At 40.2% G+C, this 14,495-nt stretch overlaps 1 protein-coding gene across 1 annotated transcript; it reads right to left on the bottom strand.

Annotated features, from left to right (window-relative positions):
* Positions 1-2,878: 2,878 nt before the first annotated feature.
* oacyl (O-acyltransferase like) lies at positions 2,879-13,600 on the bottom strand. Its single transcript, XM_030065865.1, has 15 exons — positions 13,444-13,600; positions 11,592-11,701; positions 10,297-10,375; positions 10,033-10,168; positions 9,630-9,853; positions 8,611-8,814; positions 8,390-8,492; positions 8,137-8,238; positions 6,790-6,955; positions 6,546-6,625; positions 5,635-5,745; positions 5,389-5,512; positions 4,917-5,103; positions 4,237-4,379; positions 2,879-4,088 (listed from the first exon to the last, which is right to left on the bottom strand). Exons 1-15 carry the CDS (start codon positions 13,598-13,600, stop codon positions 3,984-3,986), a joined length of 2,031 nt encoding a protein of 676 aa, XP_029921725.1. The 3' UTR covers positions 2,879-3,983.
* Positions 13,601-14,495: the final 895 nt, after the last annotated feature.

Genomic DNA, 14,495 nt, shown 5'->3' with positions numbered 1-14,495 from the left:
ACTGCCACCCACCAGAGATGCTCTGAACTTTCACATCCAGCGTGTTCACTTCCAGACTTTGGTCTGGCGGCAGGCCCACTTGCAGTACCTGGTGCTCCCACCCCCTGAAAATATGGGATGGAAGATGGAGGACAATGCGCTTGTTCCTGAACTCATGTCACTGCCTGCAGTTCCAGATGCCTGTGAGGAGCTAGTGACCTGTGGCTGCACAACTGGATGCCAAACCCATGCACTGCATCTTGTCAGTGCCGAAAGTCAGGTGACCTTTGCATGAATATGTAATGCACTGAAGAAGAAAAAAAAATGTGATCACAAAAAAATTGTAATGCACTACTGTTTTGATCCAATCATTATCATCCATATTTGTAATAATTAGTAGCCACGTTCAGTTAATTTTTTACTAATTAATTAAATTGATGAAAAATGTCTACCTGGCCTTTGATTATTATTACATTTGTATTAGTAATGATATCATTATATCTACAGTAAACAATTGGTGAGGTCGTTTTTACGTAATGCTGGAGAATGAATGGAGGTGAGTCAGTTACTGCTATTTTAAGGCTCACAATAACCTCTCACAAAGAAATAGTATGGGTATATCATACATTTCCTGAATCCTCAAAGTCCATTAGATATTGTGGATGTTGTCTTTTGGGTCCTTGATATCCCTTGATCCCACAGGGATAAAAGAAACTATATAGTTTAGGCGAAAAATGTGGGAAAATGTGTGTAATTTATGGTTTAAGGAGGTCATGTGACCTCTGTGTTTGTCAGAAAGAGACACCCATGGGCTTAAATGAGAGCTGAGAAGGTCCCCTTTACAATGATACCAAACAATCATATATAGAATATTGACAAATAGGAAACTGATAGCCATTTCTGACTTTGGGCGACTAATCAATAATTATGCTAATTAATCAATAATTATGACTAAACGGTAACCTTTACAGCTTGGCATACAGCAGAAATGGATTCAGCATTAAATAATCATACAGAAACAACAGATAAAGTGCTTTTCCTCAAAAATGCCTACCATGTTGTTTTCTAAGGGGCTTTTTTCAATTTTCAGTCCTGACTATATGCTAGCCAGCTCGTTGGCTAGCTGGCTTTCAGTGGTTGTTGTGGTGGGGGGGGCAGAAAGTGTTTGAGAAACTGAGTGTGTATAACTGTATTTTTTCTTAATTTAATGTGTATTTACATTTTAAAATATTTTAATGAATCATTTTTATATTTTTATTCATTTTAACAAATCAAATGCCTGCTATGGCCACTAGGGGGCGCTTTTGTGATGGCCCAATATCCAGATTTGTTTGAAATATATCCACCAACACATCTACCAAATTTGGTGCTTTTATCACAAAATGAACGATAGTTTAGCTATGCCGCCCCACTATATGGCATTCAGTGTTGGGAGGGTTACTTTTGAAATGTAATAGGTTACAGATGACTAGTTACCATGTTAAAGATCTAAAAAGCAATGTAACTATTTTAATTACTTCTTTAAAGTAATGTAACTTATCACATTAGATTACCTTTTGATTACTTTTTTTTTTTTTTTTTTTTTTTTTTTTTTACAAAAAATGTTGGTAAACAAGCCAGTAAACAAGCTTCACACTGTACAGCAATGTAGAACTGCTGAAGTGTGCTGTACATTGCTAGGCAGACTTGTAGGATGTTGATGTTCAGATGCAAATTCAAACAAGATAACCAATCAATAATAAGCTCAAAGTCTGACCGCTGTGACCTACTGTCTTGTCCTTGTTTATTTATTTCTTGAAACACTAAAGGAAACACTAACAGCAAATAAAGGCATGACCAGTTGGATGCAAACTCACCGTTGATGTTGTTGTTTGCAGGACAGCTGAGAGCAAACTCATTGTTGATGTTGTCATTATTTATTCTTGTTAGTAAACTAGCTTTAGGCACAACCAGTGTTGATAGTGTTGTTTTTAGTGGCCAGCTAGAAGCATGCTCACAGCTGATACTGTTATTACTGGTGGGCTAGCTGTAGGCAAGCAAGCCCACTATTGACACTGTGATTATTTATTGTTAGGACGTGTTTACTTGGAGCTGCTCGGTGTTCCATCCATTCCACATTAACATTCATTAGCGTTCAAAAAGCCTGCCATCCACACCGAAACACTCCGAAACACTCCCCTACCCCTAAAGTGTATACGCATGGCTTGTATATGCTCAACACTGGACTGCAATTTAGATCAGGGCAGTTTTTACAGAGCTCAGTCTTCTCTGCCCACGCTATAACACCGGACTGGCGTGGTCAAATTGACACGCTGGCCTACACTGGCCTACGGTGGAGGCTTTTTAAGTTTACCCGGTTCAGTGTGAACATGGCCCCAGTATTAACATGTTCCTCTACCTCCTTGTGCATATGTACTACTAGAACCTCATCTTGTTGTTGTTTGTGCCCTTGTTCAACTCATGTGTAAACAAATGGAGAAAAAAATCAGCATATGTGTTACAATTAAGTGCAATGGAACAAAGGTCAAGGTTTGTAGCTCAATATTTTTTAATTTTTCATTAGTCTTTAGTCTTTAAGTCTAGCCCTTTGTCTTTTTTTTTTTTTTTTTTTAAATCTTATATCAATTTCAGTTTTGTTTTAGTTCATTTTCAGTGTGTGAATTTACCTTTCCTGTACAGAAGAGGATTAGGGCTACACACACTCACAAAAAAAAGTTCTGAGATTCATCTCATATTTTTGAGAAAAAAAAAAGGTCAGAATTCTGAGAGTAAAGTCAGAAATATGACATTTTCCCCATAATTCTGAGATTAAATTCAGAACTGTCTTAAAAATGAGATTAATCTCAGAAGTCTGTGATTAAGAAGAGAGAATCCCCACACACTGTCCTTACAGTTGCAATAAACTTTATTAAATATAGAATGTCTTGCTTAGACCTTCATCAAACTGAAGGTGTGCAGGAGCCTTTACAGGTAACAGAGGGGAAACTGACTATATTTCAGACACAGTTACAACCACTCAATCGAAAACAGATTTCATTCTCATTCAGTATTCGACACATTAGCTGGCCTGGCAAGAAAGTTTCCCGATGCCAAATCTCACTGGGGAAGATTTGGTGCTTGAAGAATATCTTGAGGACCTTTTTGTGATGTGCGTATCATTATTTTTCCTCAAAAACAATTTAGGCTATATGACAAATTCAGTGTTAACTTCACTACACTGTTGTTAACTCGAATCCTAAAATGCTCTAAATAGAGACATAACATAACTCCATTTCCTATATATATATATATCCATTTATCTATAGATATATACATTTTTTAATGGAAAATTTCCACCATTAATGCACCGTATTGTGGTTTGCTTACAAATTTAATTTGTAAGCAAACAATGGCACTGCAACAGGCATCACTTTTTGTGTGAATGCACCAACTACAGGAACTAAACCAGGCTCATTAACATTCAGCATCATCTAGCCATGTAAACTTCTGTTGCATCCTCTTACATGAGGCTGATGCCCCTGCTTCCATTTTGCAATAAATTTTACAATAAAGCAGTGCTTTCCTAAGTTATGGGACTGATGTCTGTCTATGGGCTTTTCAAACTATCAAAAACTATTTTCAACTGAACATTTGATACACCACGGCAGCATATGCAGCTGAGAACATTGTCAGGGTAATGTGAAAATGCAGAATTTAAAATCACTTGAAGACTGTTTTATCACTCACATTGGATTGAAAATAAGGCAGAATGTCTGCTTTCTTCCCTCCTGACATTTTCACAACACAACAGGGCAGCTCTCATACTCATATGAAACTACATGCATTTGTCATTTAAACAAATTCGCTTTTGTAAAAGTACATATTTAAAAAAACAAACAAACAAAAAAACAAAACAAAAACAAAAAGCAAAAAAACATTGGCTCAGTGTCCAAGGAAAGAGGTACAAGTACACTGGGATAAGGATATTAACAGGTTGCCAGGCTTGTACATATGCTGAGTTGTCTCTATTCACTTCTTCCTTTTAGCAGCACGAACGGTTTCTCCACCATCACAGTCAAAGCGTAGCTCACCACCAGCGTGGGCAACATGTTGCCATTGAACAGGTACCACTGCAGATCAAGAGTGGGAACGGCATAAGTCATGTTGAGATGGAAAATGAAAAAAAACAAACAAACAAACAAACGTCAAAATTATGGTAAATATCTCAGTGTCCTCAGCTATTTCATTGCTGAAATGTGCATTATAAGAAGTACTCACAAAGTTGTAGTCAGAGTAGTGGGCTTGGGTGTCCAGTAGGTCAGTGTAGAGAGTGATGAAGATGGGGTGCACCAGGTAGCAGGCGAAGCTAATGTTGGAAAGAGGAGTCCAGACACCCAGAGACAGCAGGGTGTTGATAAAGCCTGAGGGGGAGGAGCAGAAAAACAGGGGAAAAAAATGTTTGTCTTCAAGTTAAAGGCAGTAGGATTTTGCTAAAAAAAAAAAAAAAAGAATATATGTAGACTCATACAAAAATAATCCCTCTCAAACATCACTTATGAGCCACCAGAAGTGTGTGTTGGTGTGTGTGTGTCTGTCTGCAGAGACCCTGAACTCTGCTTGGGTTTTCTTGTTTTGCTGAGTTCGGGACTCCTCTGGCTGTCAGCCTTTGGGCAGTGGGTGGCCAATAACATGGAACATGGAAATGTGGCGAGGCCAAACGCCAGGCGGACAAAGCTCATTCCACAGTACGAGTGAATCTTATTACAGTTTTATCACTCACATGGGATTGCAGCACTTTCACAACACAGCTAATCCCTGTCCCCTTCTCTAATATCAAGTTCGGTTGACTTATTTGAATATAATAGTGGAAAAATTAGTGGTCTGAGAAAGAGTCACAAACAAAGTGCATTATTTGTGCTTTGTTAAATACTTCAGGAGCATCCCTAGTCTTGACTCACCTCCGTTACCCTCCTCACAGGACAGTATGATCCAGGCTACACACAGCGCCCAGACGGACCTGTGCAGACCCTGGTAGATGGCATGCGGGATCGAGTCTTCCTTTGGCATCTGCTGCAGCATGAATGCGAACACATACAACAGAACCAAGGCTAACAGGCATGTGACCCAACCGAGGGCGGCCTGCCACTGGAGCCACAGCAAAGCAGGAGAAGCACAGGAAAGGGATATCAGTGTAAAATTGCATCGTGCTGCGGTGATATTAAGTAGCTTTGGTCATGAGCTAGCAATTTCACAATAAAGACCAAAGGGCAAGTGTATTATTGATATACTTGTAGGCCCCATTGTGCATATAATGTGTTGGAAGGATTATTAAAATAAGCTGTATGTTGCAAAGCAGGATCAAAAGGAATAATTCACCCTTTGTTTGGCTATTAAAAATGGATGTCTGTGACAGAAATCAGAAGTCCTCACCCGATGTTTTATGAGCTGCTCTTTCTTTGTTGTCATATATATTCCCATCACGATCCCTATCAAGAAGGGCCCGTACCTTGTGTAGAGCTTATGATAGTAATACTTTGCATAGCTTGGATATACACTACAAAACAAAGAAAGAAACATCAAGTCAAACTCATGCATACGTATTAAAGAAAGCGCTGGAATGTTGCCTGACACAAAAGGCCTGAGCTGTGTGAGGCACTGGAGCAAGATCAGCCTTACAATGTGCTGCCCAGGGTCACAGAGAGCTGGTAGAGGGCGGTCACGACGGCACTGCTCACAATGGTTACTAGCATCAGGATTACTGCCACAGCTACAAACACACTTCTCTTCCTGATTGATTGAGGACGACACATAAGAGAGGTTGTTAGAGCAGATATGGTGTCTGGTGACTGAGCCATTTGCATGCTTCCCACTCATTGTCGATGTAAGCAGCTGTGCAATGCATTTTGGTTTCATTTCAAGAGATGGGGTGTCACATCGGCGTCACCCTTATTTGCATAAAGCTTAGGTCTAGGCTGCTTTATGCAAATAAAGGGCGTCAAATGTGACTCGATGCCTCTCCGCGGTGGTACGGTTTGAAATCCGGGAGAGGACGGCCCACTGGTGAGGCGTCTGTCCAACCAGGTGCAGCTAGGAAGTGTTGGTGCGCTCATAGGAGAGAGCAACTGTCAATCATCAGAAGCGGCACGCCCATCAAGTGGCCAAATTTGGGAAGCTGCGCGACACCTTGCATCAAATACACGCCGCTGTGGACACGTACCCATACAGCCTGCAGCCACACTGATCAACTGATCGGTCCTGCCTGAGTCAGTGTCCATTTTGTTTTCAGTGAGAAGCGTCCCCTTGTTCCAGTTTTGATGTATAAAAAAGCACCAACAGGCTAAATTTCCTGGCACTGACAGGTTTAGTTTCCATTTAGCCGCAACAGCTCAAAGTCTGTGGCACACTCAGACTACTACTTTAAAGGAACTGCCAAAACAAAACGACAATCAGACGATCTCTTTATCAAATTAATATCCGCACAATGACAGATCAGTGTGGCTGCATCCTTATTCTTCAATGTCATTTAGCTGAGAAAAAGTCTGATGTAATCAAAGAATAAATTGCATTTAATAGTAATGTTGGCATACCATCTATAAATACAGATCAGCACAGGAGTGGTGATATAAAACATGAAGTCCATAGACAGGTACCATGTCCAAGGAAGACACTGTGGATAAACAGGTGGAAAAAATGTAAAGAAAAACAGGTTATTTCAAAGGGTAGTTAGGCTAAACCATATATTTATTGTTGAGAAGGAAGGAGAGGAAAAAGGAGGTCAAAGCCTTTCAAATAAAAAAACAAAACAAAACAATAGTTATTGGCTCAACTCACCATCTCGTTTACAGTGAAGAAATTGTTAATCAATAGCACATTGGCCCACCAGTTCGCCTTACAGTTGTCCACAAAAGATGGAGACAGCTGTGTGTTGGCTGCCATGTTGAGCGTAGAGAACACACCCATGGCTAAACATATGAGGAATAAATGCAGCGGCTGGACCCTGCAGGGAAGAGACAGCCACACACAGACAGATGGAGTTTACATGAAACACACTTCACACAGGGTAACTGTCACTGACCGATGACATCATATTTTACTGTGTGGATTATCAAGGTGTGTGGAGGCACCACTACATGTGTTTGTATTTGTATTTATTTGGGGTCAAAGTAAGTCAAAAAGTGGATGTGGCTCAAACTGGAAGTAATTTATTGTTTTTCTTGAATTGTTTGATTTTAACCACAAATAAATATAAAATGACTGAAATTCCTGTTTAATAAAACTATATAGGTTTACAAAAACCCACTCTAATGACTAGCATTATTCTTCTCATATTATGAGGAAATTTAATGTATTATTTAAAGCTGAATTTGAAAAAAAAAAAAAAAAATACTTGGAAGGGTAATTTATTCGACAGAAAGCCATTATTCGTTACTTGCCGAAAAGGGATTCAGATTTGGGGGCATTCCTAATGGATTACTATTTGAAGTTCAGAAATGTACCATGCAGGTATCAATGTTTAAACAGTAATAATGTACTGTAGTGTTTTACTGTTGCTTAGTGTCTGTTGTCTAAGTCCTTGAGTTTCTGTAGGCTAGCTGGAAAAAGGCTTTCTTGCCCAAAACATTGGACTAGCCCTTTAAGCTTGTAAATCCAGACAAAGCCAAACTTATATGACCAAAGGATAGAAATATAATTGCTTTCTAGCTATAGGTGTCTGGGTATCCTTACTGATCACCAACTGTCATTCTAATCAAATCTCATATTAATAACCTTGCATCTCAGCTTAATGTGAACAAAGGTTTCCTCTTAAGGAAGAAAATCTTTGTTCCCTTCCAAGCAAGCTGTGTTGACTGCTTCCTTGCCTGTTGAAGTTTATGGTGATCCAGTGAACATGAGCACTCCCACCTAATGTTTGCCAGCGCTGGATAGTGTATACCACTGTGCTTGACATTTTGTCATTTGATTAAAGTACCTTTCATACTGCCAGGCATACCCACTGGCTGACCCTTTTTTTTTTTTTTTTTTAATAAATCCATATGTTTTTTTTTAATCATGTACAAAGCTCTGAATGAGGGCATGCATAGGACCACTACATCCCTCCTGGTTCATTGCCACAAACTGTAAAAAATTAGAAAGATGACTTTACATTCAGTCATAGCTTGACATGATGAACTAATGTACCTTCTTAACCTCTTGAAGAGGAAGCATGCCGCCAAACGAAGACTCATTTTGTCCTCAGCCCTACGGATGGTGCTCAGCAGAGACTTGGCACTCAGCAGGCCCCTGCGACACATAACTTGTTCAAGACTCAGCTTAAGAATGGCTAATCCTGGCAATTTAAAAATCCCCATAACAGCTCATCATAAAACAGTTTTTACATTCACAATTCTGCAAATCAATCAAAGTTTAAAACTTGTCATCTTTTCCGTCTTACCCCAGGAGCAGGAAGGTGTCTACAGCCAGATAAAGAGGTCCGCTAGTGGTAAACACATATTGAAAATTGACAAGAGCTACCTCACCCCATGTGTTGACATTATCTGCAATAGAGATATTGTAGTATGAGGTCAAGAACAAATGAGTTAATGACAGACAGACTAAATGAGGAAGGTTATTGTGCTTGTGAGTGCAAGCTGTAAGGCAGAATAGTTGTCATACCCACGGTGAACTTTCCACTGAACTCGATGACATGGCGCCAGATGATGGAGAGCACACTGAGGGCACGGATGCCATTCAGGGAGGAGTAGCTGTGGGCTGAGGAGGTGCTGAGGACACCCTGCATGGTGGTCTGTAGAGAGAAGGCCTGGACGCACTGCTGCATGCAGTTTCGAAGAAAACACGGCGGTGGGTCCTCGGTGCTGTCTGTCAATCAATCAATCAATATCCTTTATTTAACCAGGTAAAAAGACTCATTGAGATTAAAATCTCTTTTTCAAGAGTGACCTGGCCACGAGGGCAGCATAAACAATGTTACAACAATAAATACAACGCCTGTGACAGGCGAGACAATGAGACAGTAATCAATGAAAGGTCAGACTTCAACTTATACATATGTTCTGCCAGACAAAAACGTGTTGACAGATAATCACATCCAAGTGCACACAAGCATGCATGCAAATATGAGGCAAGCAAAATGAGAACACTATATTCATTTTATTACTAGCTCATGTTTCCTTAGAAACAAAGTTTACATTTGACTCAAAGCAAAGGCACCGCTGTTTTTCCTGTTTATGAGATCTCTAAGAATACGCGCTCTTTCTTAAGTGTGCTTTTATGGACAAATTTTAGATTCTAGTGATCACATTCATTATTGTCCAATCTCTGAATGGCCCTAGTTGGCTAAATACTTGAATACTTGGTAAATATACGGCAGTATTTCCAATCAATCAGTCAATCAATCAGTTGTTTTAAATATGAACGTTTTGTTGTTAGGTGGATGTTTTAACTGATTATTTGGAAATATATTTGACTGATGATTGATTGTTTGATGAATACTGTTTGTACCTGTCTCCAGTTTGTGTTTCTCTCCATATTGGCAAAGTCAGTACTCTTGAAAAACTGGATCCCTGTCCCTGACTATATCCTATCAGTATGAAGCAATAGCAAAAGTAAATGCACTCACTTGTGCATGCAGGTATGTGTGCACAGAAAGTGCAAAGTGCTCAAACAGTACTTACTGTTGTCTTCCTCTGAGTTGCTTTGGCCCTTTTCACTCTGCTGGACATCATGGTTGGTATTCCCTCCACTAGAGGAGGCGTTAGATAAGGTCCCATAAAGGTTCATTCCCTTGTTTAAAGAAGACTCTTCTCTTGGACTGATCTCCCTATTGCGTTGCCACCTTTTAATAGCCGTAAATAAGGTAGCAGCAAGAGGTAATGCCAGCATTACAGCACACACAGTCCTGAGGAAAAAGGAGATGTCTAGATGAAGATTTGCTGCTGATTTTTTTTTTTTTTTAAGAAAATATGAGGGCCGCAGGTTCAGCCTGAACTTGAGAAGAGGCACTTCTACAATGACATGTACTGTGCTCGTCACTTATCTAAGACATGACAGAGAGTACTGACACCTAATCATACTCACAGGCATATGATAGCTGAAGCGTCAGGGGTTTTGGTGGCGGAAAAACATTCGGTTGTGGCGATCGCTTGAGTGGAATTATGGACGAGGATGGGAGGCAAAGGAGGAATCAAAGACGTCTGACCCAACTGGAATCTCTCTATGAAACAAGTCAGTTAAAATAAATGAGTAAAAAAAAAAATAAAATTGGTGTAATCAGATGATACTGCAATGGATCAATTTGATCCTGAAATTGGAGCCTGAAAGAAGATACTGGAATTCACTGACCATGTAAAATCAGGGTTTGCACGTCCTCTTCCCCACAGGAGTCTGGAACACAGACGCCCACAAAGTAGTTGATCGTGTCCTGGTAAAAGCATCATTATTTCAAAAGATAACTTGATCATCTTAACATAAACATGGGCGAAAATTTAGCACAGGGGTCACCAATCATGTGCCATGGAGGGCCGAGAGGCTGCAGGTTTTCATTCCAACCAAGACCTCCACCAGGTGACTTCACTGATCACCTCACCTTGTATCAGAAAGGAGGAGCTAATCAGTGAAATCACCTGGTGGAGGTCTTAGTTGGAATGAAAACCTGCAGCCTCTCGGCCCTCCATGGCACATGATTGGTGACCCCTGATTTAGCATATGAAACTGCAGATGCAGAGGAGAATGTTTTGTTGTTGTATTCAGCCCGGGCATCGTGTCTAAGCTGACAATGTCAAGGACCACGTCAGGCAAGCTAGCGTCCACTGGCTCTTAAGCCATCTTTTTACTTTTTAAAAATGTATTTATTTTTATTTTTAGGACTTTTCCAACCAGCAGACATGATCATTAGCCTCTCACCTGTGAAGAGGTAATGTTATCCACGAAGCATGGCCTGTTGCATATGGTTATACTTTTTTGGACGAGGTAGAATTATAAGTAAACAGATAAAAATGTCTTTGGGTATGTTATTTGTTTAGGGTTCAATACATTCAATGTAATATGCTGTTTTTGGTAGGATGGATTTGTGCTTTGTTAGTCCCTGTCTGAGGTTTCTAAACCTGCCGTGACATCTGTGAGCTACCCGGAGCTTTGTTTCATGGTTAAAAAGCATCAAGAAGGCACCTACAAAATGACTAAAACATGAGCATTTGGGTGAGGAATTGCCTAAATTCTTTGAGGCAGAAATTCAGCAAGGCACTGGAAATATCCACAAGCTGCGTGTTGTGATGTGTTGAACAAGGGGGCATTTTTTCTAGTCTTCACGTTCATTTGTCAGATTTGGTGCTCACATGCCCACTGCAGCTTGAGGCGTCACTGTCTTGTTCTCGGCTGACACGTGCAGAACCTCTAGTGTGAGTCTGCTGTGGCCCAATCCTCAAGATTTGATGAATCAAAGGCCCTGTTTTCACCTTGCATTAGCATCCGACCTGGGTGCCCCACTAAGGTGTAAACAGCACCCAGTGTGCCTCCCAAAGCAACTAGACATCTGATCACTCAGGCCACATTCGGAGGTGGCCTGAGGCTTTTGTCCACATCACATTAGAAGTGTAAACAGGCGTGACCCAGGACGGATTGAAGAACCGCCTACTCACCTGATGTCCTCTGTCTTTAGCACTGATCCCGACACCAGCCAGACCAGAACTTTGTCCATAGAAAAAACTATTCTGTCTGAGTCTGACTCCCAGCACAGCAGAACTGTCAGCTGACGGGCCAAATGCAAACTGAAGTACAGGTTGGCTATAAAGCAGCTGGTTAATGGATAAGAACAGAGGCTGTCTACCTGATACTTGTTTCACTATCTGCTGGGTTAAATTTAGTTTTTTTTTTTTTTTTTTTTTAAATCTCATCTGTAATTTCTGACCCCCATAAGAGCCATGACAGCGGAAGAGGCCCCACCGACATCCATATTCAAACATTCAAGTTCAGCATCAGGTTCAGGTTGATTTAGGCAACACACAGCAGCGGAGAACCCACCCTCTACAACCTGCATGCATAACTAAATAAACTGAGCCTGAACTGATATGATTGGGTTGAGCCTGCAATAACTTATAGATATGAAATACGTCATAAGTAATTTACAACGCATGAAAATGAGGAGTGACTGTGGAAAGCAACTGTGTGTTTTTATGGCCATAGTTGTAAACAGAGGGAAAAAATTAGCCTTTCAATAGATTTTTTTTTTTTTTTTTTTTTTTTTTTTTTTTGTCAGGCTCATTTCAACATCGCACAATTTCTTTTCTTAATCTCACTGTATCTATCTATCTATCTATCTATCTATCTATCTATCTATCTATCTATCTATCTATCTATTTATCTATCTATCTGTGTTACTTGTGTTTACATGTATTTCTCTGAATCAGTTGTTAAACTCTGCTTTTTTTGCAATATGAAAATATTAGGATTACAGTGATGATATTCCTACTTTTTCCTATTTTTTTTTACTGCATATATTTCCCTTTTTTCTTGATAAGTTTTAACTCCAGTCTGCTATTTGCACACGCTCTTCATCCTGTAATCAAGCCTTCTTTTCATACATTCATCCATACATTCTTACTGTATGCTGTATGTTCCAATGTGCAGTCGCTGTTTACGTACATTTATAAAAGCCCTCTTGCTCTTCCTGGTCGCGATTACTACCACTGTGACTGCTACTACTACCATTGTCATAAATTATTATTATTATTATTGTTGTTGTTGTTCATTTCCTCACCTGCTGCAGGAGCACCCGGCAGTACTGTCCAGAAAAGGAAGGGCCCTGGACAGACTGACACTCTGTCCTGGAGCCAAGCCTGTTGATGTTACCCCCATGAACATCACTACCAATCTTCCCAAATGCATCATACACTGTTAACACACACACACACACACACACACACACACACACACACACACACACACACACACACACACAGGGAAATGTCAAAAGCACATCATGCAAAATGTGCCTCACCACTTTGTACTAAGACTACCCTTATGAAGGGTTTATAACTAGGTTTTGAATTAGTAATGAACAGTGAGAATCATTTTGACACAATATCCATATATTGATGCAGGCTCACTTTTTGGCACGCTCAAGTAAATGAAGTTAAGCAACTTGCAAGACCTCAGATGTAGCAGAACATTTTTTACCAAATAGTGAGGCTGCATCAGTGTATGAAAACCGTGTTAGAACTTCTTTATAATTGTTTATTAATGATTTATTTAACCTAATCAATAACCTATATATTTCATTCATAAACCCTCTGTAATGGTAATCTTATTAAGTGTTACTTTTTTCTGCTACACATGTAAATTTCCAGAGAAGCAGGGGTTGCTACTATCATTTGTGTTATGATATTTTTAAGGACAAAACATATCAAACTTAAAGCTCACAGACATAATGAATCACTGTGCTCCACCTATGCAGCAGCAGCACATCCACCTTGAAGAGTCAGCTGTACTCACTCAGAGCTGCATATTGTTTTGGTGTGTCCTGGTTGATCTCCCACAGGAAGGCGTCTGTGTCCTGCATGCATCTGTCAGACACACTGAGCGCCTGGCCTCCGCCCAGCGCCACGCCGCAGCCTGCCAGCAGCAGGACACACACAAAGTCCAGCGGCATTGTAACCAGGTGAGCATCCTCCTCGCTCCAAGGCTCTTTATATAACAAGGGGAAGGGCGCGTCAGCAGCCAGGCTGGGTGAAATTCGGATTTCCACGGCCTAGATCTGAGAAATTGTCGCCACACCTGTCTTTCTACATACAGTGGGAGTGGGATTTGGGCTTAGACGGTCCTGCGGCTCACTTGTAAACAAGATGCTTTGTGTCAATATTTACATTCCCGACCTGAGCCTGCATCACAAAACAAGTGGCACACAACAAACGGCTTGCAAATTGCTGGTAAAACAAAAGCCAGCGGTGGCAATCCCGGATAGGCCAACTGTCCTGTGAGGGGAGGTCAGGCGGCACGCGTAGGTGACACTGTTGGTCATCCTCGGGAAATTAAGTCATGGCAGCGGCCTGAAGCAAAACAGTGGAGCACAGGAACATACCCCCGACCCGACAAAAAAAGAAAGTCAACAATTCAAATCATGCTAGACTGAAAAAAAAAAAATCAAAAATAAAAAATCAAAAATCAAAAATCAAAACCATATAATGTTAAAAACAAATTGGTAACACTTTACAACAAGAGTACAACAATTAACGTTACTTAACGTTAGTTAAAGCGTAATGGTTAATTAAGTGTTAGTTAATGATTATTATGGCATTTACTAATGTTAATAATATCTACAATAACCCTTAAATAACATATAAATTAATACCTTAGCATGAACAGCATTAGTACACGATTCTTAGGCACATTAGTTAACGGTTAGTTAACTGTTACTTAATACTCCAGTCATTTTATGAAAAAACCTAGGACAAATTGCGAGAGAAAAAAACTCAACTGATTTTGTATCCCCAGTTTGTCCTGAGTGAGGCAAAAAAAAGTCCCAAGAAATCCCATTGGTGGAAAGT

This window comes from Myripristis murdjan, chromosome 12, assembly GCF_902150065.1.
Source record: "Myripristis murdjan chromosome 12, fMyrMur1.1, whole genome shotgun sequence".
Classification (NCBI taxonomy): domain Eukaryota; kingdom Metazoa; phylum Chordata; class Actinopteri; order Holocentriformes; family Holocentridae; genus Myripristis; species Myripristis murdjan.
This window is presented reverse-complemented; position numbering and strand designations above follow the sequence as displayed.

What these genes read in the sequence shown, in the direction of transcription:
- oacyl (XM_030065865.1), bottom strand. Translation starts at nt 13,600, where the DNA reads ATGCCGCTGGACTTTGTGTGTGTCCTGCTGCTGGCAGGCTGCGGCGTG. An exon ending in CAGTGGAAAGTTCACCGTGG is followed by an intron (nt 8,493 to 8,610) that starts GTATGACAACTA and finishes TCTCTATTGCAG; the next exon opens with ATAATGTCAACACATGGGGT. An exon ending in TCTTCACTGTAAACGAGATG is followed by an intron (nt 6,626 to 6,789) that starts GTGAGTTGAGCC and finishes GTTTATCCACAG; the next exon opens with TGTCTTCCTTGGACATGGTA.